Source organism: Nymphaea colorata, chromosome 11 (assembly GCF_008831285.2).
Source record: "Nymphaea colorata isolate Beijing-Zhang1983 chromosome 11, ASM883128v2, whole genome shotgun sequence".
Lineage (NCBI taxonomy): Eukaryota > Viridiplantae > Streptophyta > Magnoliopsida > Nymphaeales > Nymphaeaceae > Nymphaea > Nymphaea colorata.
This window is the reverse complement of record NC_045148.1, coordinates 6,384,174-6,411,517: the sequence shown is the minus strand read 5'-3', so window position 1 is coordinate 6,411,517 and position 27,344 is coordinate 6,384,174. Positions and strand designations below refer to the sequence as shown.

The 27,344-nt window shown below is 36.4% G+C and overlaps 1 protein-coding gene across 1 annotated transcript; it reads right to left on the bottom strand.

Moving 5' to 3' along the window:
- Positions 1-13,717: 13,717 nt before the first annotated feature.
- LOC116265063 (dof zinc finger protein DOF1.6-like) lies at positions 13,718-16,498 on the bottom strand. The gene is made up of 3 exons (XM_031645601.2): positions 15,411-16,498; positions 14,156-15,067; positions 13,718-14,002 (listed from the first exon to the last, which is right to left on the bottom strand). The coding sequence occupies exons 2-3, from the start codon at positions 15,034-15,036 to the stop codon at positions 13,960-13,962; spliced, it is 924 nt and encodes a 307-aa protein (XP_031501461.1). The 5' UTR covers positions 15,037-15,067; positions 15,411-16,498; the 3' UTR covers positions 13,718-13,959.
- Positions 16,499-27,344: the final 10,846 nt, after the last annotated feature.

Here is a 27,344-nt window from a genome sequence, read left to right as displayed (position 1 = left end):
AGTAGAGGCCGCGATCACCATCGGGAGTTGCAGTGAAGGGCGTCTACAACCGAGGATCTTGATGAAGGATCCCCACCCTACAACCACGACCACCAGCAGTTCTTCAAGCCAGGTTAGCATCAAAAATCTCCATCGATACTATCTGTTGAAGAATTTCTAGTTTCCGATAGAGATTGCTTCTGTTAATGTTGTAGATACATATCAAAAGAACATAGATTTTTCACAAAAGTTCTATTATTTTATAAAAAGCAACAATATGGAGTATAGACTAACCTTGGATGTCATTCGAAGAATAATAATGTACCTCAGATTGAGAGCTCAACTGCAGCTCTGCGATGAACCACACAATAAATCACGTATTTGACATGGTCACAAACTTGAAAACAATGACGATGTTCTATGAGATGCAAATGTTTGTATCTACAACATTAACAGAAGCTTGATGTGTTTATGCAGGCTAGTATGTGATGTCAATAAACAGAGGTAAATAGGGGTGAACACAAGCCCGAGCTCAGTTAGCTCGAGCAGGGCTCGACTGATAAAACCTCGAGCTCGACTCGGCAGTTACTTGTTGAGCTCAAGCTCAACTCGATTAAGGCTCTACAAACTCATTTGAATAGAATTGGTATTCATCATTGCGTGTTGAGATCGAGCTCGACTCGGTTAAGGCTCAACAAACTTGTAAACTCATTTGAATATATCGACTTCATTAAGGCTCGACAAACTCGATTAAGGCTCGAGTTCGACTCAGCAGTTATGTGTTGAGCTTGAAATCAATTCGATTATTTGAACAAATCGACTCATGAACTCGAGCTCAACTCGTTAAGCAAATGACTTGGCTCGAACTCGTTCACGAGTCAAGCTCTAGTTGTTGTTCACCCTTATAGGTGAAACATTATTTACGAAGATAACAGAATAAATGATGTAAAGTTGTAGCAATGAGTCTACCAAATTGTTGCCATGTTCTCCTTCCTAAGAAAGCATGTGTTATGTCTAGCATTTGATCGTTACATTTTAAGAATAACATTTCAGTTGCACAATGTTCCCAGTAACAAACAACTAGTGTTCTTGAATCATGTTTTTTAAAAAACACATTGTTCTTAGCAAATTTTCTCTTAAAAAATATGAGTTTTGACCAAAGAAATCACAACATCCAATATTATTGGATGTTCGAATCATCACAACATTGCTAGATGTATCAATCATTACCTAATTTCTAAGTACAAAATAAATGCTTAAAGGAATGTGAAAAAATGTTATATTCCTATGTCATAAAAATACTCAAGGAGTTGGAACAAGTTTTTAAGCTTACTTTTTGCTCTTGAATGAAACTTTAAAAATTTGAGAGTTTGATGCTTATGATCTCATCCCTTCCATTTTTTAATACCTTGTGTGTCATTATAATTAGAGAAAACCCTTGTAACTCATGGTAAATGCTACAAAAAGAGAACAATTATTCTAAACAACAAAGAATGATGGTGGTCGATGCATCAAGGTTGGTGAATGTGAACAAACCAAAAATAAAGGAAAAAAATGTCACATTGGAGAAAAGTATTGATTTTCACATGAAAGAACAACCAATAATAAGAAAAATAACTTTGTCAAGGAAATGAAATGTTCTAAGTTGCTTAAGGGAATGTGTAGAAACCCAAGATTATGTCGAAGAAAATTGTAAAAATGATGGTGGGGCTTAGCCAAACTACAATTGCCTCTACTCATCATGCCAATGGTACTTTTGTTTTAGTATGCATTAATACTTATCTTGTCTCATTTGCTATAAGTATATGAATTATCAACCCTTCAACAATACATTGTTTTTCAAATCCTTGCACCTTAGAAAGTCAGAAAACGTCAGGCTGAAGGCAATCATTCTTGTTTCAAAACTTGAGCATATCATGTTGAAGTCTATTGGTGTCCAGTATAGCTACATAAAGTTCGCAACAAACGGCATAAATAAAACTTGTTTGCACTGTTATAAAATTTGTACTTTTTAGGTCTTTAAAAAGTCAAAACCTGCCATAGTGCTCCTATGTATCATCCAGATGACAAAACTGGATTGAATTGCAATATTTTTTTCTTAATTGTAAAATAGTGAAAATAACTGGTGGGCAGGATATTCCACATGATCATACACGATAAACAAAAGTGAAAAAGCCCCCACATATACAAGGTGATAGCAAAGTTGGAGAATTTAAACTAGGTCACTCCTTTGGTATTAGATATCTTGGCAATGGTTATCTTTATGGCTCCTACTTCAATGGATTTTTGAGATATTGTCCATCTTTGCATGATTTATAAACCATATATAGAGATTTGCATTGACCACCTATGAAATGAACATGGTATTCCACATGATCATACTATTTGCATCCCCAAAAATCTTTTGGTTTTTAGAGCACTTCAAAAAAATGAGGTTTTGAGAAAAAAATGGACTCGTCTGTCGGTATGAGGATTAACCATTCTCAGTGCCTTTACCAGTGGTAACCAATCCAAGGGCTATGTTTATTTTTTTTGCATTTCATTTTGACTTAAACATCTTTTTTCATAGTTTACTGCTTAAAAAAATATTGAAGATTTGATGTTTCAATATTTTGAGAAAGTTTTGAAGAATCATTTGAGAGTGTAAAACATTTTGATTTAAAAAATTTTGAATTGGAAAATTTTTACGAATGTTGTTTGAAAACATTTGGAGGTCACCTTTTGAAATCACTTTTGTGTCCTTTTAAAACTTTAAGTATGTTTGAGATTTTGCTATAATTTGGTTACTACCTACTTAGAGTCATATCTGGTCTTGCTTAAGTTCTTTCATAGATATATTTGTGACCATTCGTAATGTTAAGTGAATGTGAATGTATGAATGCATTAATCCTACACAATTAAAAAGAAATCATTCATTCCTACCATAACATTCATTTACAAGTATTCTTACCATCATATATATCTAATTTCTTATTTTTATTTATAAAATTATCATAAGTATTTTTGTGAAAAGAAAAAAAGTTTTTTTGAAAACGGAACGAAGTTGTAGAAGATCAAGCTTGATTCTAATATTGGGTGATTGCTTGATTTTTGGTCTTGGTAAACTCGACAAATGGAAAGTTAAAACCTTAGATCTTTGGAGAAAAATATCCAAAAAAATGGAAAAGATAAAATACTTTCATAGAGAGAAAGAAAGGAAGAAAGAGATTTTAAAGATCACCAACTAAAACATTTAAGAAGAGATGGATATATATATATCTTTATATATATATTATATGTATATACATACATATGTTTATGTGTGTGTATATATATATATATATATATATATATATATATATATATATATATATATATATATATATAAAAGCTTGTGAAAAGAAAACATTAACTCAAATGGAGAGGGAGAAGAGGATGCTAGAAAAAGATATGTGTGTGTGTAAAAGAAGACATTTAACTTGAAAAGAGGAAACAAAAGATTCTAAAGAAAGAACATAGAACACATGTATAGTATTCATGTGTATATGAAAATTCGTAAAATAATATGTTGAACCATAGAGAGAAAATGACAAAGAAAGATAATCAGGTGCACGTATATGTATATAACATATATATATATGTATCTTCATGAGTCTTGAAATTAAGAAATGACTTGAAAATATACGACTTCAATTTTTATGTAGGCCGGAGATGAGCTTGGGCTCATGGAGTTGCTTAGGCTAATTCTCCAATGCCTCATTAGAGATGGTTCTTATTTTTGAAAATCTTTTGGAAATCATGATTTCAAAAAAAATTTTACAGATGAACATAAAACATAATTATTTCCTATATTACAATAGGACATATTTCTCTCACCATTGGGTATGGAAGCTAAAGCTAATCAAGTAACATAATAAGGCACTCATTGAGGTTCTTAATCGAGTGATTAAAAAGAAAACTAAACGTAAGAATCACATGAAGATGCATTTTAACATGCACATATTTAAGATGCATTTTTAACATGTACATATTTGTGAAGACCTTTCTTGGGTTGGACAGACCTCAACTTCAAAATCAACGTAGTAATGGAGAATAATCCCAACCTAAACACTCATTCTCACTGTTCATTTATATATAAATGGGAAATTTCAATCAACTATGTATGAATAATATTTCAAAACAAAACAACATTCAAGAGAAAAGAGAAACATGTTTCAGTCCTAAAATGAAATCTTTTTTCATCTTCTCTTGTTCCCGTTGTACTCAAAGAATAGTTTATTGACTCCGAAGATGAGATTTGAGAGTTATCTTATATGGTCATGGGGAGATGAAGAAGGGAGAAAGTAATGAAAAGAAATAGAGTGAGATATTGATTACATAGAATAATTTAGAAGATAAATCTCTTACTTCGGATGATCCTAGAGTTGTTTTAGGTGAAGCTCTAAGGTAATGAAGATATGCATCCAAGAGTTCTTCTTGTGCTTCCTTGAAAAGTTGGACCTTGAAGAGCTTGCTCCCAATGTTAGAGAAGAAGAAGAGAATAAGAGAAAAATTGAGAAAAAAAACTAAGGGAAAACTCTAAATCTTCAAGTGATAGAGCAATAGTGGTTGCTAAATGGTTAGCTGCCCAAGGGAAAAGCTTGTAGGGGTATTTATAGAGAATTTTGGAATCAAAACTCAAAATTTAAATTTTTTTGAATTTAACAATATTTTCATGCAAATTTCAAGTATTTATGAATAATTTTTAACTTTTTTTTTTAAAGGCTTTGACCAAGTAGGATTTGTCATTATCCTGCAAACACCCATTTGGAGTGTGGTCATGGCTATTGCTCACCCAACAAGGCCAAAACTACCCCCAAGGGGTGGTTTTTATCACCAAAATGGGGTCTGTGCCCGGCTCGGGTGCTGTTGTGTGCCAGGCGCAACAGCGCGTCGCCGATCGGCACGCGGCAGCAAAAGGATTTTTTTTAATGACAAAATAAAATCAAATAAAATAAATGAATAAATAGATAAATAAAAGGTTGTTTATATAAGAAGCATAAATCAATTTTTTTTAATTTAAAATGTGTAAAAAAATGGTTTTTGTTATAAATGAGAGACTGACTCAGTTTTGAGTCACTTGGGCTTGTTTTGAATCCGGATTGGGTTCAATTTGTCGCTGATGCATTCTAGTAAGTGATTTATGCTCATAAACACATTTTTAGCGCAAGGGCGAGACATAAAACAAAGTGAAGATTTGTGCATGCGCCTGCGGCGCTCGATAGCATCAAATTCGTTGTTTTGATCTCGGCTTTGGATTTTAAGCTTGAAATGCTTGATTGGATCTAGACATTGGTTTTGATCTAATCCAGATCCAAGAGTTGGATTTTAGATTTAAATCTTCCATCTAAAGTTGGGTTTTGAATTAGAATTTTGTGTTTAGGTTCGGACAAGGGTTAGAAATTCATTTTGGATTGAAGAGTCGTGAATTTATTTTGGGTCTAAGTTTGGTCTTATGATTCAAAGATTAAATCCGAATACAGTATTTTTGGAAAATTTGGGGTGATAACACATACACCAGGTGATAGCAAAGTTGGAGAATCTTCAACTAAGTCACCACTTTAGTATTAGCTATCTTAGCAATGGTCATCTTTATGGCTCCTGTTTCATTGGATTCTTGAGATATTATCCATCTTTGCATGTTTTATTCTAATGGGCATGATAAACCATATGTGGAGATTCACACTGACCACCTATGACAATGTTATCAGTTTGTCATGGAAGTCATAAATTGGGGATTGATATGAATGAAAATTCTAATTTACTTTTGCCTCATGAACATAGGTCAAACATGACCAAATCAGAGAAAAACGTGTTTGTTGGAGTTTTCACTTATTTTATGCATTTCAGAACCATATCTAACTCTTCCTAGTTTATATTTAATTTTTTTTGTTTTACCGATGGAAGGAAAAACTTGGTAAGCTTGTTAAGGTTTTCATGTTCAATTGGTTTTTCTTAAAATCTATGAAAATTGACATTTCAACTTCACATGCACTTTAAAAATCCTATTGAATTAGTTGTTAACAAATTAAAATTTTGAAATTCTTAGATTTAAAGGAAAACATTTATAAGTCAAAATTCCATTTTTAGAGAGTATATAGTAGCTATAATAAAAATTATCAGAGTAAATAGGTCCAATAAATTTGGAAGTTCACTAATTAAGATTGCTAGAGTGAAAATGTAAAAAGCAACAAATTTCCTATTTCTTATGAACACATAGATTGGTTTGATTCAAGACATAGGGATAAGGGATGATTTTATAATGATTTTCTCATTTTAGATGCACTAGTTACGTTAACGATAGAGATCTTCGGTCAGCCAGCCTTCATTTGAAAAAAGGACCTAAAATTGCTTGAAGATTAAATAAGTGGTTTTATCAATAATTCAACCTTGTGCCCTAGTGAAGTTGTTGAGTGGTACTTGATTAACAACACAATCTGATTGTTGCTTTTGAGAATATCAAAGAACCGGGGTTTTTTTTTAGATTGCAAAAAAAAGGGTGCAGTTTTTAGTTTGTGTAGCTTAAAAAGGATGTCAAGCATCAACGATCAAGGATTCAATCTGTCGCATCAAACTAGATAGTCTAATTTATCTTCATTCTTATAATTGGTTTTGTTTACATATTTGTTAAAGTTTAGCATGACAAATATGAGGTAAGAGAATAAAGCTTACAACTGGACATATATATTTTTATGGTTAATATTTGAGACATTGCTTTTTCTTAATCCTCATTTAAGAATATTAAAGAGCTATCACTCAGGGCCAAGAAGATATTTGAAGAACATGAAGCATTGGGATGTCACCAATTACACACAGATTTCATTGAACTCATATATTATTAGCATGTACCTTGTCCATGTATTTAGTAACATCCCAAGTTTTTTTAAGAAACAAGCTTTTGTTAACTTATGAGGTTCTTTGTATAGCTTTTATATTAATATGTCGATTCAAGTCTTCATGTTCTTTATATGAGACTTGTCACATCAATTGACAATATACATATATTATTAGGTGAGGATTTTTACAACTGGACATGTAAACATATATATGCAACAGACAAGTGCCTTTTTATTATATATCTGTGTTTTAGATATCGTTACTACATTGATATTGGACAATTACAATTTTGTAGATATTTGACTGCCTTTCAGAATGTGTAAATATGTTATAGTAGAAGATTGTGCAGCTCAAGAATGGAGGCATGAGCAATCCAAGTCGTTAAAGATACTTTGATAGAGTCATCATAAAGGCATATATCTTTATACGTAAAGAAATAGTTCGTCATAATCATCCAGGTTTGCTAACAACACTTCGTTAGTGTAAATTAGTTTGCATCACTGCATATACTCATCAATATCTTTGTTGTGTTGCACCATGTGATCACTTGCTGGTTTATGTAAACTTCCTGCATATGCCAAACTTCAGGTAAACATCTGAGTGATCTGATTACACCAATTTCGGGATGGTCTCCTCCCCTCCCCTCCCTGAATGATCCACCAACTTTAGGATCAGGAAGATGTTTGTTAAGAGGAATAAAGAAGGGAAAGAGAGAAAGGCGAGACAGTGGGAAAGGAAAAAAAGAAGGAAAAACCAGCCCCATTTGACTTATTTTCTACAGACACACTTTTCATTGTCTTTCTAAGATAACTATTAATTTTATGAAAAAAATATTATAAAGGAAATAATTGGTGTTATAGAAAATATGTTATTGTTGAAAGAGGTAAAAGTTCTGCAGTTTTAATTTGCCCAGATATTAGATGTTCTCAACATGTTATAATCTTTCTTACTGACTTGCCAATGATTTTTATGGCAAGAAAAATGACTCGTCGAACTTTTCTATGCAATGGGTGTCAATTCCTGAAGCAATATTTGAAACTAGTCACATGTCTCGGTTACATGATTCAGTAAGTCAATCTTTTAAAAACAAGCCATTTGCACTCATATGTACAATCTGATATGTGAAGAAGGAAAGTAGTATGAAAAAAAAAAACTTGCTTGTGATCAATCATTTGCAACATAGTTAAAAGGCTAAGAGGCAAAATCAATGTCTTGAAAATGTAAAAGCGACAGGACCAAAGTTGCACTTCTAATTTACATTTTAGACAGCTTTGTCACACGTCAAATAATTAGAGACACGGGCCTGGCTCTGTCCGGACTCCACCCACATTTTAAGGTTTGGTAAAAACTGTAACAAAGTAATATACATACAACTGCAATGATCTTTTGCAGTTGGGTTTGTGTTTATGAACTATAGTTGCAGATCTGAGTCTGAACCTGAACCAACCTAATCCTGCTAAAAACAGAATTCCAGCACACACATCTTTTTTAAATAGTAAAATATTTCTTATATGCATTTGTGTGTGTGTGTGTGCCCATGTTTTTTACTGAAACTTATCAAGTGCGGAATGCCGCATTTATTTGAAGAAAACAAAAAACTGCTTGTGCATGTGAGAGTAGTAGTCTTAGTGTCATAAATTATCTGGTGTCAGACGTGACATCTACCAAAAATTAGTATTGTGCCAACTGTAGTACATTCATTGCTGGTCAAAAGGCCAAGCAGAAGAACCTTAACCCTCAAATATGTGGGCCAAGTAAGTTTCTGTTTGCAAATTAAGCTTTATATATATATGACAGAATGGATGTTCTAAGTGTGCTTTGTTTACTAGGATGGCATATCGATCTTATATATCCATATGTTAAAAAATTTATTTCAGTATATATATATATATGTGTGTGTGTGTGTTTTGTATATATAATATACTATATCATTTCACATTGAAGTGCCTATAAGGGCGGAGCCAAGACAAACACCCGTTGCAGTACCTGGGATGTCAATATTCATGACAGACAAGCCATTAATGTCGGGTTGCCGGAATTATCAGAAACATTTTACTAGAAGCAGCCATGCAGTTGATTTCCTCCTGTATTGACATTCTCCACAGTCCACATTGGACTCGATTGGACCTGTTTCTCCGCCATAAATTTCGAGAAAAGCCCACTCAAATCCAACATTTAATTTAGATCCTGACTTCAAAACTATTTGCACTTTGCCCTCTGCATTTCTTCATAATTCGTATGGTCTTGTTCAGTCTATATATGGGTTTTGTTTGTTCTTGTCAATTATTAAAACTGCTTTCTTTAATTAATTCATCACAGGAAAATGCACCTTAATTATTAGGAAGGAATAACACGAGAAGTTGAGTATGGCTAAAATTGTACAAAAAATTATGGGCTTGCTTTCAAGAAGCAAATGTCTCTGTCAATCACGGAGAAATTAATCTCAGTGATCGTGAGATCCGATGAGATGGAAAAAATCGATATAATCGAAAAATAATTTAAAAAAAAAGCGCTTTTGTTGGTGGAAACTTGACGTATAATTAATTTCGACTGACCGAGTCTTGGATTAATAAGAAAATTCAACCACATCCTGTTTCGAGTCTTTGACCATTCAAAAGCTTCTCTTTAGTAAACAAACTACAAATCACATTTAATGGCGTAAGATACTAATAATAATAAATGCAAACATTTTAAAAGGAAATCTCATGTTTACATACACTGGACTATGCTTACGCCCTTTTGTTGGACGAACAGGACACGTTGTGAATCAAGGAGGAGAACCGAGTAGTAGACAAGGGGGCACAGGGCCCTCCTCAATTTTCAAGAAAAATAAATAAATAAATTGTGTAAAAATACAAATATGCCCCCTTCATCGCTGCCCGTTTTTGCAGCCCCAGCAATTGATTAAAAACGAAACTTAATGAAAATTCTCTCTCTCTTGTAGCTGTGCCGTAGGTCTCAAGTTCGATTCCGGTGACATTACACTTTAATGGAGAATAAAGGGTAAGGGTTAAGGGTGAGATCATGTGAGCTTTCAGGATCAGTGGGGTAGTTCATGTCAGCTTTAAGTATGATTAGGGTCACACCGCCCCCCACCCCCTTAATTCACTCATATATTGAATCTTTTCAGTATTTTTTGCATGAAACAATCCTCCCCCCTTCCTTTTTCCAACTCTCTCTCTTCCATAAAAGATGTATATAGCATAGTTAGTCCAACAAGTGGCGTTTGATTTTACTATCTGATTAAGAATCAAAACCCCAAGTATTTCCCTCCATCTTTTTAGGATATCAGGTCTAGTTTCGGTGTTTTTAAGTGATGTTTTTGCTATACTTCAACTTCCATATTAATTCCTTCTTTTTACAAAGCGCGGCACCTTAATTAATCATATTTTCCTATCTTTTTCTTACTCCATTTATCAAGTCTCACTTAAAACAAAAATAAAGTTAGACGGTGAAGGAAAATAAGAGGTTTTGGCAGCCAATCTCAAGTGACAGAAAACATAACGACAGCAATATGAAGACGAATCGACTCATTAAAATATCGACTCAATGTGGGCAGCGTGCGTCGATATAGTAATAAGCGGGAAACTAAACAATTATTTAAAACGTTTAAAAAAATAATTAATTTTTAAAGCAACGCCAATAAGAACGGATGTGCGTTGTTCTTAAAGTTTTGTACCAGTCAAAAGGCGATGATATATTGCATCGGAGCGGCCAATGGACTCGGGCGTTTGAGCCAGCGAAGCCCCCACTCTTCTTTTGAAGATGGTACAGCAGGGGAAGATTCTCGTTGAGGACAGTTTAGTCATTTTACGGAGCACACCATTCCTTTCTCGCTTTATCGTGAGGCGCACCCACACCTCCACCCCCACCTCCCCCCTTCTTATGCTGCCGTACACTACCAGACATGCCCTCTCTTTCCTCGGTAACCCCAACCCCTCCCTAGCCCCCCCCTCCCCCCTACGTGTCCTTTGATGAGAAATATTCTCAAGAATCCAATTGTAATTTACGATCAATCCTCCATGGAAGATGAAATTTTTGGTTTAGGATTTTTGTAAAAGAATATGGAGTTGTGTTTGATAGCTTTGGATTTATTAAAAGGATCTTAATGGGTAAATTTAGATCTAAAATTGAAAGCTGTATTAAAAACAAATGCTTTCAAGGATTTTTTTTAATTTAACAAATTGAAGATATTTGTAACATGAATCTTAAATCCATTTTACAAGTTAAAAACCATGAATTTAAGGCCTGGTGAAAGGAAAATCCAACCTTATATTTATATGCATGGTTCTCAAACCGCAGAATCTGCAGTGAAATGAACACAACATAAACGAGCATTGGTTGGTTTTCTTGAGCTCCTATCATTGGTTGGTTCTAGAGCTATGGGACATAGTGCCTACATTTATTTTAAAAAAAAATTCTTAAATCAAATAAATAGTGCACTATTACCATCCCTGATGCTCATGATTCATTTTTGGACCTATTTTCTTAATGATGTGTTGTTAACTCTTACTCTAAGAAAGAAAAAGAATGAAAGACAATGGTAATAAAAGTAAGGGTTATTTGGCAATTATTAAAAAAAGGCATGCATGAAGATGAAATTTTAGATATAAGTGATCTGTAAAATAAAATTATGAGGATGACAAGATCTAAGAGATGCGTTGGGGAAGGGCATAACTCTCACATCCCTTCTCCCCATGTGGATCAGTGCACCCCCCTTCCTTACTTCCATGGTTGCACACAGGTAGAGAGAATATTAGTGATACTTCACCCTGTACTCCTATTCTCTCATTTGTCGTGTTTCTCTTCAACCATTTCTTCTCCTCTTTTCTCCTCATTTACTTCTCCTACAAACTCTCTCCTCTTTCATTCTCATTTCCTTCTCCTACAAATTGTGATGCAAAAGACCCAACAAAATGCCCCATTGATCTAACCTTTACAACTTCAAGTGAAATCGAGAGGAGAGTTATCCCTGGTCCGTAACTCATAGATACCAAGTAGTGAGATCTCTACGAGCTTCAACTTATACGTAAAAACCTACACCTTTTTAGTACAAGAGCATAACCCCTACGAGTCAAATCAAAGATGTACCACATAACACGCCAAAATCGAGCACCACAAAATAAAAATTGAATATAAAACACATAACCCAAGGAAATTTCTTATGCCAATCTAACTCATTGCAAATATATGGTTGTTGAATCGTGTAAAACTTGAGACTATATATATCTATGTAAATACCTTGCTAGAAAGTGGGTAATAATGGTGCAGGCGCACATAACACAGCTGGAGCCTCTTTATGAGCAGCAGCCCTCTAACATTTTTAGAGTGCCCTCTTAATTTTTTCAACTTTTTCCTTTTCTGTTTTTGCTTTATAAAAAGTACCCAATTCATATTATGAAAAGATCGTACTAAGGAAATATATGTATATGTATGCCTTTTCGTAAAAAAGGGGACCTTGGCTGCATCTCTTTTTAATGTTTAATTTCAATTCAGTCTACCATTTTATAAAAATGTCACCTGAATACTTATTTTGTTGTGGGTGCGAGTAAAACATTTTGTATAGTGGAAAAATAAACTGCTAAATGTTATCTCTGCACTTACTTTGCCTTCCCAAAGCATGCATTATTTTCAATTACTTTAAGATTTCTCTTTTACTTTTACATGGCACCTGTTTCATTCAGAATTTTTCTTGTTATTAGTAGTGAAAGTCATTGGATGGACATTTTTCTTTTAAACAATACAAAGTCGTACCTTCAAAAACTCGTTCCAAGAAGAGTTTGGTAATGTGATATTAAAATACTTACAAGAATCCATTTGTAGTTATGTAAATAGAAACACACCAACAGTTATAAGTGTTTAAGTCTGTGCATGTGTGCCTCCTTAATTAAACAAAATTTCTAGCTCCAACACACACATAAACACATACAAACATGCATACATGCACAAATTCACACACACACACCCAAGATTTAAAACCATAAGAATCTCATTCTCTAAGAAATCAAGGAAATTCAGATGTACCTTCACTAGTATTAACTGCAGAAAATGCATTTTCATGGTTAAGAATACTGAGAACAATTATTAAAACAACTTTAGGTGTGTCAAGTTTTCATATTTGATTAGTCTTCAAAAAAATGGACACACACATCGAAACGAATTGATTCAAAAGGCACTTCTACTTCTTGTAACCTTAATGGCAAGAAAAAGTTTTAAGCTTAAAAAGAATAGGAAGATCAACTCTTTTGGACGTGTTCGTATTAACCTTAATTACATATGACCGGTCAATCTTTTGAGAAAAGTTTAAAATAAATTTTTTTAAAAGTTGCCGTGAAATTTCAGTATATATATATATATATATATATATATATATATATATATATATATATATATATCAGCAGAATATGGGCATGATGCATTAAATTTACATGGAAAAAGGCCCAGCACATCAATATAAATGATAATGCGGCAAGAATATTGATGGTGAAGGAAAAGAAGCGCCTATTAATCATGTGGAAAGCAGAGTGGTGGTGGTGGCGATCTGCATTTAATTCACATGCTCCTGGCTCTGTTCACCACTGCAGTCAAGTCGTTCCATTGCTGCTGCGGTGCTCTTCCCTATGCCAGTCAGTCACCACCAAAGAATGAAAAAGCCGACCGGATTCCGGTGACTTTACCTCTCTCTCTCCCTCTCTCTCTAGAAACACTGATCACTGAGAACCGAGAAGTTGCTTTCCCATATATCAGCTGGTTTATAGTAACAAAACCAAGAAAAAAATAAACTCTACCTAGCTTCTACTCCAACATCTATCGACCTCAAACAGAAAATAATAATAATAATGATAAAGAAAAAATATGAAAGGTAGAGCACTGTGGTAGTACATGGAATAACATGATCTCGACTACACATGTTTATATATGAGAACAAAAAGAAAATGAAAACAAGAACAGCAAAAAGCAGAAAGAATTTAGTAAATGTCCGCAGTGTGTTATTCTTTCACACTCCTATCTTGAGTATTTACATGACATGAATCCAACCTCATAAAAAGGAAAGTAACCATATATCATAAAACTTCCACCTCTCCCGATTGATTATCGCCCTATCACTGTAGTTCTTTCTTATTGCTACATCAAAAGCTGCAGCTGATGGCAATTTGGAGAAGACGATCTAAATAAATGAAGTGAAAAAGATGATTCCATAACTCTAACCACAAAAGCAGCAAACCAAAAAGGCAGAAGAATTGCAGATGGAAGGAAAATTAGGAAAGGGATTGATACAAAGACTTGTGATGGTTATAGAAACGAATTTGAAGGGCCATACCCCGAAAAATCTGGCCATTGCCCACCTACAGAGGAAGACCCATTAGTATTCCAGTAGCCAACACCACCACCTGAAGCTGTGGTGCTGCCCTCATACGCCGCCTGCGGCTCAGATTTCAGGACAGAAGCCACATTGCTTCCCGTCAGGTTTCCGGTGCCGGACGAGGACGCCATCGACGCGAAAGGCGGCAGCAAGTGGAGCAACCCATCTTTGCCCATGGAGGAACCGTGTGAACCACCACCAGCAGCAGCAGCAGCATCACCAATTCTCCAATGTTCAGCACCATTCATGAATCCTTCTGATGTGGGCAGCGACGGCGGCGGTTGCTGGGACAGCATATGCGGCGGTGGATGCGGAATCATTGGCGTGTGGCGGGGGCCGAAGATGGAGCTGTATTCGCCTAAGGTCAGACCATGGCTGAACTGCGGGAGTGCTGCCAAGCTGGGTAAGGAGGGCAAGCCGGTGGAGATCTTCAGATCAGCGGCACCCGTGGACGAAGGGTCCATCAAGAATTGGGGTCTAATTGCACCAAAGCTCGGGATGGGAAAGTTGGGATCGCCGCCGACTGGGTGGATTGGAGGAGTAGGGGTGTCAGAGATGGCTCTTTTGGGGCGCTTCCCTCCCTTCCTGCAACCCCCACCAACAGGGACATTCCTCAGAGTCCCTCCCTTGGTCCAGTACCTTCTGCACGTCTTGCAGAAGTACCTCGGCTGAGAGAGGCTGTAATTGTTGTAGTAGCAGAACTTGGTGTTTAGAGAGTCACATCTGGGGCATTTCTGGGGTTGCTCAGCTTGGGGCTTCACCCTTCGATCTTGGAGGCTCCCCAACATCTCATCTGGGGGTTTCAGATTTAATCCTCCCCCTCCTCCTCTATCCTGCATCCTTTTTTTTTTTTTCCTTCTTCAAGAGTTCCTTTGTAGAGCAAATGAAAATGAATACCAACAATTAGATGATCCCCACAAAGAAAAGAACACTAAACATGTGTAGCCTGAAGTCCTTGAAAAACCCGAAAAAGAAAAGGAAGAATTGTTTGCTTATTTGTCTATTATAAGGATGGGAAAGTAAGTAAAAAAAGAAAAAGCAAAAACATATCCATCTCTGCGAGAAAACCCACTCCTTTTTTCGAGATGAATCATTTGCAGATATGATTTTATACAAGCAAACAGTGAAATCAGAGAAAGGAATCACTCAGGAGATGGAGCATCTAAGTAGAAGCAGATGGTTCTGAGAATATGACGAGAAGAACATCTGATACCTTTTAGTTAAGGGTTAGGCGCAGTTGGCTTTTCTGTTGTCTTCGCTTGCATGCAGTGTGGAAGAGATAATACCAACCCCAGAATTCCTAGAATTCTCCAACTCCCTCTGGCCTCTCTGATGGAGCAAACGACTTTGCTTGTACTATCTGTCTGATCAACCCAAAGCTACACGACCTTGTTCTCCATCACCATCACCGCACCGCAATATTCACTTTCCACAGACCAAAGCCACAGCCGCAGATCAGCAAGACAAACACCTTGTGCAGATTCCTAAAACAATTCTCAGACAAAGAGAGAGAGGTCTAAATCTGGCGGAGATTTAGCAGAGATTCAGACACAGGAGTACACGTACCAAGATAAATCAAGGCACCACATCTGGAAAAATACGAAAATGAAAAAAACAAAAAAAGAAGGAGAAGAAAGATGAGAGAGAAAAAAGTTAGGAAAGAAGGAGCCGGGCCTAGAGAAGAGCGTCCAAAATGATGGGTAGGTTGGTTTATTTCGAGGGATTTAGGGCTTATGCATCTTTTGAGGGATAGGGAGAGGAACAGGCAGTATTGGGAAAGTGAAGAAGGTTAGATTAGACCCAGCTGAAACAGTGCCACAGAGAAGAGAAAGAGAGAGAGAGAAACCTAGAAGAGAAGAAGAAGAAGAGACAGGAAAGGGGACACAAAGACAGTGACGAGCAGCAGCCTCTCTTTCCCTTCTTCCTTCCTCCGCTTCTCATGCACAAACTGGACTTGGAGCCCTCCCCAACAAAGAGAGAGGATGGGCGGGGGAACAACCACTGCAGCCGAGCACGCGAGAGGTGGCTATCTCTCCCTCTCTCTCTCTCTCTCTCTTTCTCTCTCTACCCTTCTTCCTTTTTTCTCTCTCAATAATTCCGGGCGGGCTATAGCGGGTTGTAACGCTCCTTGTTAGGCCTGGCGTGGCGGTGGTGAAGGGTGCTGTCAGATGCTGACCTCTCCCTCTCTCTCTCTCTCTCTCTCTCGTTCTATATATCCTCTTCCTCGTTTTATCTTCACCCCTCTCTCTTTCTCTCTCTCCCGAAGATGACTCTAATGGCTCCACTTTGCATGTGAATACAATGGTTGACACAGGCAAACTCTTCGATGGCAGCTCGTATCTCAACTCCCCACTTGAAGGAAGCTTCCCCTGATGCCCTCCTCCCTGTTGCAGACCTAACTCCCACTGCCGATCACCCATCGTTCCAACCATTCGACGTCATTACTGCAACCGATCACTGTGGGAAGTAAACGGTGAAATTGGCGAGATTTTCATCTTGAATTGAATGCATCCGTCACCATCCTGTTCTGAAATATACGTCTTTGTTTTGAGAAAAAAAGCAAGCTGTAGTTCAATTAATCTGTATAGCGACATTTGAAAAGGAAGTAAAGCAGGTAATTGACTCATGGACATGAGCGTCTCCTCACTCCGTGTAGTAGGGGTGGCTCCACTCGAACTCACCCTAAAAACTCGACTTGGGCTTAAACTGGTTTATGGATGACCCGAGCTTGAGTTTAAATTTATGCTGGAAATGTTAATGAGTCGAGTTCGAATTGAACTCGGCTCCGGTCAAACGAGAGATTTTTGTGGTTAAGCTTTTCTTTATGAGATATAATTTATATGATGTAATTGGGTTTTCTATTAGATGGTCATTCATAGTTGAATTGAATTAGTCAAATGAAACCAAAAATTAAACTGAGTGAAGAGAAATGAGACAGATTAAATTAACAAAAACAAATTAAACGAGTTAAGCAAGTCGAGCTCAATTTTGATGCTATATCGCCATGTCTAATGGAGTCAAGTCAAGCTGGCATATCGTCGAGTTAAGTCAAGCTGGCCAAGCTCAAATGTTTTGAGTAGAGTTGAAGTCAAGCTGACTAACTCGAGCTGCACTCTGCTCATGTGCAACCCTAAGTGTAGGTGTAAGGCATGCAGGATCTACACACAACACTGATGACCAAATTAAGCGAGACATGCGCTTGAGGTTCGAGTGCTAAGGGTTGCCGTCGATTGCAGAACGGGTTCCTTGTATATGCAACGCATCAATTGTTAATTGGCTACTTACGTATATTGCTATGTTGAGACGTTAAGAAATATACATGTACCTGTAACAATATATTGGAATATAGCGCACTGAAAAAAAGTGAGAGCATTATATGTAGTCAACATTGATCAGCAAGACCAAGCCAGTCAAGTTGTTGCTGCATGTGAAACAACTTCATTAAAAATGAATGGCAGATGAACCTTTAAGTAATTACTAGCTTTTATGAAAAAGAAAAGAAGATCGTCGGCTCTCCTTTTTGAGTTACCAGCCTTTTGGAACACTTCAAATCTAACAAAGCAGTATACTTGAGAACAGTGCTCATGTCTTGGAAATCATATACATAATAGAACATCTTATATATCTTTAGAGTTTGTTTTGTAAGAAGGATGTCTAAAATATTGCAACGCTTGTAGGGATTTGTCGAGCAAGAAAACTAATAGCTCGACGGCACTTTAACTATAACAACGTAGTAAAAGCCGCATGATGATATAAAACAGGAACAAACATATTGAAAAATCAAACTTTAGAATTGGTTTTTCTTAGAGAATCTAAATTTATGCAAGGAAAAGTGCCTCCCCGTGTGAGTGTGTGTGTTCTCTTATTCCACCAACATGAAGTCATGATTTGGCATATATAAGTCTTCTTGTTTTTGGTGTGATAAAATCATTTTAATTATACGACGGCCCTGCAGCTTTAGCGTATAACTTTTAGGTCAGTGCATGATATATCAACAGAGTTATATCTACAATAACTGAATTTGTAAGTCCAATTCATGGCAATTTATCACCGTTATGACTGCAGTATAATCAGCGCACTCACGAGCATTCGTAAGGGCATGTATTTTGTAATCCTTGGTGCAAATTGTACAAAATTAACCTCAGGTAAATTGATCTTAGTAGCATACACAAGATGCAAGAATATAATAGTTTTTGCATGTATGTAGGTGCGCTGGAAAATCTCTCTCTCTCTCTCTCTCTCTCTCTCTCTCTCTCTCTCTCTCTCTATATATATATATATATATATATATATATATATATATATATATATATATATATATATATATATATATATATATACTCTCTGATTATCTAGAGTTACCTAACCATCTAATCGAGTTTGTCTATGTAAAGCAAATGGTTTGGATCATATGACCCTGATTAGATAGTTGAGTGACTCTTAAAAGCCAGAGCTACCATTTAATATATATATATATATATATATAATGAGATAAATGGGATAACATGAAGTAATTAATGACAAATATATGTTCTTTATAATGTGGAAGCTGCATAATCAAATACATATGACACTATTTCTACACTTTGGGAAAGCGACAATCTTAATTCTTTTTTGCTTCTTTAGCTATCACTTTTGACCATTAGTGACAAAGCAGCCTAGCAGCGATCCACTTGGACTTCCTCATAGAGCATAGCTATACGACTGTCTCTCTTTCTTTTGAGGGTTTCAACTTTCAAGATGTTCCTGTCAGTTGGAGAATATGGGAGGAAGAAGAATGGCACGGAAAGATTAAATTAATTTCGCCCCCTTTTTAAAGAAAGTGGCCGTTCCCCTACACCTTATTCTAAGCGCACACAAACTCAAACATTCTTTAAAGGAAACTTATTTAATGTTTGTGACATCGAGAACAAAATATGTATCAATTACTTGGGATTTATGCTTTGCTTAAAATAAATGAAACAGGGTTTAGAGCTAAGCCCGTACTTCATTACCATGTTAAAAATCGGACATTTCTTGTTGTTTGAAACTAGATTGTCCCTAGTGATATTATTCCAACGTTGGGAAAGGGATGGCAGTGAACCAACTCTGTCTCGCCATTTTTGTAACCAGTGAAGCTGCAATAAATATGAATCAACTTTAATAAATCAACTTCAGAACAATTTTCACACACACACACACATATATATATATGGTGTGTGTGTGAAATGGGTAGCTACCAGTCCTTCATATGTCACATTGATTTTAAAGAAGCTGAGATCGTGAAAATTAAGTTCAAAAATATGAAAACTCAATTATATTTTTAAGAGACTGAAATACCCCTCAAAAGAATAAGTTTTCTTAAATGATACACTTTGCCTTTTTGAGGGGCATTTCAATGTCTTGGAAATATAATAGGGTTTCTATTTTTGAAACTTAATCTTCATCCTCTTATAAAATCTAACAACCCAAATAATTTCGAACAAGTCTTATATATATATATATATATATATATAATGGGACTGCTTCCTGTTTTCAATGTGTCATCATCAGGTTTTTTTTGAACATGGAGGTTTTCGAGGAAAAAAACATTTTGTTTGATCCATTCAGCGTTTAGGTGTTTGCCTATTGCACCTTTCTGATTCTCATAAAGATTTTCTAAACTTGCTTTTAAATAAAAAAAACACGAATGAAAGGGAAACTCGCCTAAAAGAATTGAATAAAAAATTAGTAGTGGGTGGAGACAAAAGGGGTACAAGTTGATGGATAAGTGGGATATGGAAATCACAACTGGGTCAATTCCCCCCTCTTCAATTTGTCCAAATAAATTAATTAATGAGACAATGGATCAAGTTGACTTGTGTTCCATCAAAGCATGCTCTGCTCTAAAGGCTGTGGAAGAACCTTGAAGTTTCCCAACATATTTCCTTCCACTAAAATTCCTTCCGCCCTCCATCACATGAAAAAGCAACCCCCCATGTGCAGGTGTGATTAACTGGTCATCCCCTTCATCTAAAGTGATTTGCCAGATATTCAACCTCACCTCCCCATAGGTGTTATATATATATATATATATATATATATATATATATATATATATATATATATATATATATAGAGAGAGAGAGAGAGAGAGAGAGAGATGAGCAGAAATTTCAGCCATCTTGAGCAATGTTTAATCGCAGCTGCCAGATGCATTGCATATATTAGGCATGATTAAACACTGAAACATGCAGTCTACTGTGAGAGGCAGAGAATTTCTCATTCTAAATTTGTATAGAGGAATTCAATGATCATATGTGTATATGTATGTGTGTATGCGTGTGTAAAAAGGAAGAAACTATTAGGTGCTTGACACTTATATGCTAGATGGATAAAGAACTTCAGTTCTTGATCTTTTTCAAATCAGTCGTTGAGAGAAGAACAAGAAGACAAGGTACAAAATAATATTAGATTTCATAATTCTAGATAACGAAAATGTCTCAACACTTTTTTCTCCTCGTTTTCTTCTCAGCTATTCTATGAAACAGATCAACGGATGATATATATATATATATACACACACGTGCATGTGTGTGCGTGCGCATGCACGCGTGTGTTTAGAGGGGAAAAAATTTGGTATATCATTAATCATGAGGTCAAGGACAAATTCTATACCTCTTATTCCTTATTAGAAAGTTTTTTTTTAAAAAAAAAAGTTTTAACATTACAAGGCATTTGTAAATTCTAATTTAAGATGAAACATGTCTGTATTCAAATCCATGTGTGCTATAAAAGATATTGCTTTTTATGTAATTAATGTTTTTATATTATAAGAGCCGTTCATTTTTTACTATTGTAAAAGCATTATCAAACTCAAAAAATGATCTAGTATATGTTTCCCATAAAAAAAAATCTCAAAATTATATCTATTAAGTATATTGTACTTAAAGAAGGTTTTTAGGCAACCCGTGTCGTCCAATAATATGCATTTCCCTTTCCATGCATTGATATTCACAAGGCCACATATATACGTGTTTTTCTTATTTGCGACGTGTAATTTTGTAGTATAAGGTCGATGGAAATGTATACTACATGGAGTTGTCTATGTGAATAAAAAATCTAAGGCTTTCAAATTAAAGGAACGAGGTGAAATGTTGGTACTCCAAAAAGCTTGAGGCTTGAGAAGTTCCATCGATAGGGTGCTTGAAGAGACAACAACACCCCGAGTTAACAAATACAAAAAGCACTACCCTAAAATGAAAAGACTAGAAAGAATTATCTTTGCTGAGTCTGAGTATTCTCATCTAAAACATCGATTTTAAGATAATCAGATGGTGAAAATTAAGTTTCATTGACATTGTCCAAACAAGGTCATTAAAAACTGACTTTAAGTGACATTTTTAGGAAAGCGTTGCTGAAGACCCTCCCCAGAAAAGGTTTATGAAGACTGGCCTTTTAGTGATGGAATTCATGTTGCCCTGGCATGCTTATGATTGAAAAAAATGTGCACATGAGAAGCCATTATATTGACTTTGAACGTGTAAAACTTTAGCATGAGAAATATCAACATCAGCCACCAAATAAAATTGGCACTTCATCCCTTGACATGCATATTACGGCTAAGACTTTGGTCTTCCTTTACATTTGGTTGGTTCGTTTGAAGTCTTTCTTTTTTTTTCTCTGGCTCGCTCTCTCTATCATATGGAAGAGGTTTCTCTCTCTCTCTCTCTCTCTCTCTCTCTCTCTCTCTCTCTCTCTCTCACACACACACACACACACACATATGGAGGAGGCCAATGCAGGACAAACAAAGGAAAGTGAAATCGACCAATGATGGCCAACAGCCCTTTTCTTCGACAGTCAGGTGCTTTCTTGACTCCGGATGTAAAACGAAAGTTTCAAAAAGGAAGACATGTTTTAGATCGACGGTGAAGCTTCAATTTTCATATCCATTGCATGCAATAAGCATGACGGTTTTGATCGCAATATTTAGAAGCATTGCAGTCGAACGTTTTCTCAGTTCTTACAGTAATGTAAACGTTAAGAGCAGCAAGCATCATCTAAATCTTGTTTTTTGACAAGAAATTGCAGACATGCTCTAGTTTTTTAGTTAAATGAAGCTTAAGTTCGGCTCAGCTTGTCAGCAATCCTATTAATATTTAAAATATATTTAAAATGATATCTGTAAGAAAATGAACGGCCGAAATTATAGATCTTTTAAGACGTAATATGACGAATTATTTCATCTGCTCACGGGTGGGTGGTTGAGGGGCACGTGCCCCGAGCCTACGTAACGGGAAGGTAGAGAGAGAAAGAGAGAGAGAGATTGGTTAATGACGTCCATCTCCTGTTGAGGAATGCAACTGCTCGCAGCATTGAGAGATCTCAAACGACAATCACTACTGCTTGGAGGGGTGGCCATTAAAAATAACCTCTGTCTTTCTTCCTCTCTCATCACGTGATACCGATGGCTTTGTCATGGAAGCTCACTTGCCCCCAACCGCCTCCAAAAACCAAACACTAAAAGCTAAAAACATCCAACTTCCCCACATGTATGCTTTTTCTTACTTTTTTCATCCTCCTTTCAACCGTTTCCCCGCCACATGACCCCTCCCATTAATCTCACTCTCATTTTGGTTTTCCTATTTGCATCCTTATTATGTGTTTATGTAGATGTGTGCATCCACGCATGCATCCATGCATCAAGTTGGGGCGCTTACAACACCATCCTTTTCTTTTCTTAGGGTTCTTCTTCTATTTGGGGTGTAGCTAGTCGACTAGCTGGTAGCCTGAATCCCAAAAACAAGGAAAAGTGAATGGACTTTGGTTTTTTTAAGGTAACTTTGGCTTTTAAAGAGTCACTCAACCATTTAACCAGAGCCATGAACTTTAATTTTTTTAATTTTTTTAAGGTAACTTTGGCTTTTAAGAGTCACTCAACCATTTAACCAGCAGAACATGTTGGACTCACTCAACCATTTAACCAGAGTCACAGTTAAAAGAAAAACAAAGATAAAAGTGATGAATATTTTTATTATATAATATTACTTTGCACTTTTTTGTATTTGTTTTCTTCAACCATCCATATAGGTCATATAAACACCCTGATTAGATGACTAGGAGTTTCTTTTCTAGCTCTCTTTCTCCCACTTTTATATCTATATATATATATATAAAGAGAGATTGAGGGTGTGTAGAACCGCACCAATGATGGATCATGTGGGATGGGAAGGGGTTCAGAGATGCATCATATCCACCATAAAATCTGAGAAGGAATCATAAGAAGCATGCCTGCTGCAGGGATATATGCCTTTTTCCCCTTGCCAGCACTTCAACACCATCAAACTGACCACCATGGAAGGCATGCGCCTCTCTGTCCTTTCACCACTCAGAGAGAGAGAGAGAGAGAGAACAATCATGGATCATGTGGGTAGCACACAAATTCATGATTTTTTCACAGTTGGTAGCAAACAACAACAGTACTCTCTCTCTCTCTCTCTCTCTCTCTCTCTCTCTCTCTCTCTCTAGTGGCATCTATATCCTCAACAGGATCCACTGAAAGCTTCATATTTGTTTTTTATGAAAAAAAGAAAAGACTTTTTAGGTCAACTTTCTTCGAGATTGGGATTTCAGATGCAGGAAGCTACGGATTGTCCATCTCAAATGTGAAGTAACCATATCTCATACGTACCGATAGTCTTTTTGATTGTGTGACAATTGGGAACAGGCTTGGACACGTGAATTTTATTGCTAACTCGATATCCAATTCTAATAGTTTGCTGCTTTTGTGTTATTTTCACTAAACCTGATTGATTTTTAATACCAAAATCCAGAAAATGAATTCGTTTGAAGTTACTTAGAATTGCTTTTGATCACATGGATTAAACCGCTTTATAAACAGAGTGCAAGTCCGTCCGGCGTCCAGAGGCCTTCATTTTCAGCACAAATACTTAAAATCAGGTGGAGCTGAAGCTTCATACTAGAGCCGATCATGTACTCTAGCAGTGCACAACTCAAATCTCGATTCATGATGGGGAGAATTCTGTTTCTGTACAAATTAACCAACCATGGAAATATGATATCCATCAAAATATATATGTATATTACATTAATGGGCGACTTGGATGTGGACCGCCTGAGAACGTGGAAGTCATTCTGATCATATGGGAAGAAGACGGGCAGTAATTGAAGTAGGCAAAATCGCTACCGCACTTCAAAGAAGTGGCGCCTTTTGTCGGCAGCTCAACATATATTCTCCTCTTGCCCTTTACAGCTCTCCCTTTCTCATTTAGCCGCGCAAACGTGACAAGAATCATGGCTCCCTTCTCTTATCATCCATCCCCTTTTTGACGTACAATATTCAACAAGTGTTCTCTCGAGCTTAGCCACCAGTAATCTTTTTCGCAAAATTAGCTATTTTCTTTTCATGGAATTCTCCAGAAAATTATATATATATATATATATATATATATATATTCCAGCATTTGGCTACATAGATGAGAAGTTGGAGTATCGAGAAGGTCAGTACTGTGTGGTTGGTGTTTGTCATATTATATTAATTTAATCGGGCCAGCCTCGGGCTCGGGTTTTCATTGCCGGCCTGGGTCTGGCCCCAGGTTTTAGTTGTCGGGCTGGCCCGAGCCCAACTCATTATCAGGCCGGGCCGGGCCGGCTCGATGCCCAAGCTTATTTAAGGTTCGCTTGTGAGATGTTTGATTGGCCCAACGGGCCAAGCTCTACCATTTCTGTCGAGTAATATTTGAGTAGCCCCTACCCCTATGCAAACACGTAGTAAGTATGGCTCTCATGTTTTTATAGGGGCCTCTCGAGTCCTTGATCTGATAGGACAGGCTGCATGGTAATAGTAATGCATTGTTATCGTTTTATGAATTTGTTCTAAAAAACTAGGCAGATGCATAAAACATTTGTTATGGTATCGTATAGATCTACTCTTTTTTTGAGAAAAGATTCATAAAATAATAACAGTTTGTTATTGTTGCCAAAAGGCTTGACTAGTTGAACTGAGTCAAAATATATATGAATATTTGAATGTCTAGATGTTGTAAAATATAGGGGGTAAACCACATCATTAAAGGCTATTTTAGGGTTATTTCACATGCATGCACGCACATATATACATATACTTAGTTCCAAATAATTGATATGCCAACATCATTTTTTTTAAATTTTTACTAGGATAAAATGCCTTACAGATACTTTATGTAACGTATACATACAAAGATCCACTTTTATAAATAAAAACAAAAAACAAAAAAAAACCAAGAGCTTGAAATTTGTTGGCTTAAGATTAATTTTTTAAATCCGTTTCCAAACGTAGAGATCATATCCACATAGTTAGCTTTGGAAAATTGTCAAATACAAGAGCGAGATATTATGAGAGAGTCCATTATTGCACTTCAAGAGGTTCAACATCAGTCAGTTCGTCACCCAGCTCATTTGGATGAAGCTAAAGACTGAGGTTGGCCTAATGGAGTCACAGCTAAAATCATTTTGAGAGGTAGTACAAAAAGTCGGTTTTATTTTTTTTATATTACATCTATATAATTTATATACATTTAAGAATTTGTAATTTAAAATGTTCAATTAATAAAGTTCATTACGAAAAATAAGTTAAAGAGTGGATGCAGAACCAAAATTACATCCATTTACCTCATTTGAATGAGGGGATGATTCAATAAGCCTCATATGCAATGTTTTAAGGGGTGTATAGCATAGCTGGCCCGTTGGCAGGCTGGTCATCATTTTGGTTTATATAGACACTACTTCTTTGAATTGCAAAAAGTGGTATAAGCTACACTCAAGTTGAAGGGAATAACTGTAAGTTCATCCAAGTCTCGATGCAACTCTGAACCCAAGAGCAGGAAGAAGGAGAGGTGGCTTCAACCTCTCACACAAGTAGTACAGATTTAGCAACACACACATACATGCATGCATGATACAATGTACTAAGTCCGACATACACACATACATGCATGCATCTTGCTCGGACCTACAACTGCAATAGATCGGGTTTCGAGTTCCATCCAGGCCCTGGCTACCAAGTCCGACTTATTTTGGACCCAGATCCATAATCCAATGGTACTCTTTTTATTTACAACCAAACCTGAGTTAAAAGTGTGGTCAGATTTGAACTTAATTAGATTCATGAGTTCTATGTAAACCCCGCACTTTGGATCTGGATCCGGTCAAGAATCTTATCCAATGGCATATATAGAAGGTGCCCCCACGTTCAAAATTAAAGTTTCTAGTACCGACAGAGTTAGCTGTCAGCAGGAATAGTCGTACTATTCTATCTGTAGCTGCACAGCCAAACTTGAGGCATCTTCCTCAAGCTTTCTGCATGTGTGTGTGTGCGTGGTGCATGCATTCGTGGTGCTAATGCTGAGAGAGCATGATATATTTGTGTGCACGCGCTCACGCACTTTTTCCTCACTTTGTTGATGCTATTGTATTTGGCTCAGGCTTTATCAGAAGTGAAACTATTTAATACGAAGAATAGTCATGATCCTTGTGTTTATAGACACGCTTTATGAATGTGATTTATTAAAAAAATGTTTTATCCTAAATATATAAGACTGTTAAGTTTTTTCCCAAAAAAAAAATCATTTTTTAAAGTCTATTTCTTTGTAATTTCACTTCCCTCTCTTTCTATCTCCTCTGATGGTTGTTCCTTGGCCTTGTGGTGAGACTGCATGATGGTATAACCTAAGGTTTAGGGTTCAAGAACCCAAGCTGATGAAGGATAATGCATTACTGAAGTAGCCAAACAGTGTGTAGCATAGCTGGTCGGGTTTGTGGCTCATAAGCGATGTCTCTTGGATTCGATTCTCATGAACAACTATTCTTTGGATGGATCTGTGAGAACATTAGAACAAAAGGAACTTCATTATAAAAGAGCTGAAACTACTACCCAGCCCTTGTTCCCTGGGTCTGCTTTTGGTGGCTTAGAATGTGGCTCACCAAGATTCAACTTGCACATCAATGATGTCCGGTTACAGCACAAGAGAATTGACACTTTCGGATTTGAAACGAAACCGGCGACCTACCAACCTCGCCCCAACCTTTGTACTAACCCTTTCTTTGCTTAACCATGTTCTTAAAGAGTCCTGATACCTCATATATCTATTTTGACCAATATCATCACTGCTGTGAAAGGCAGTGATAT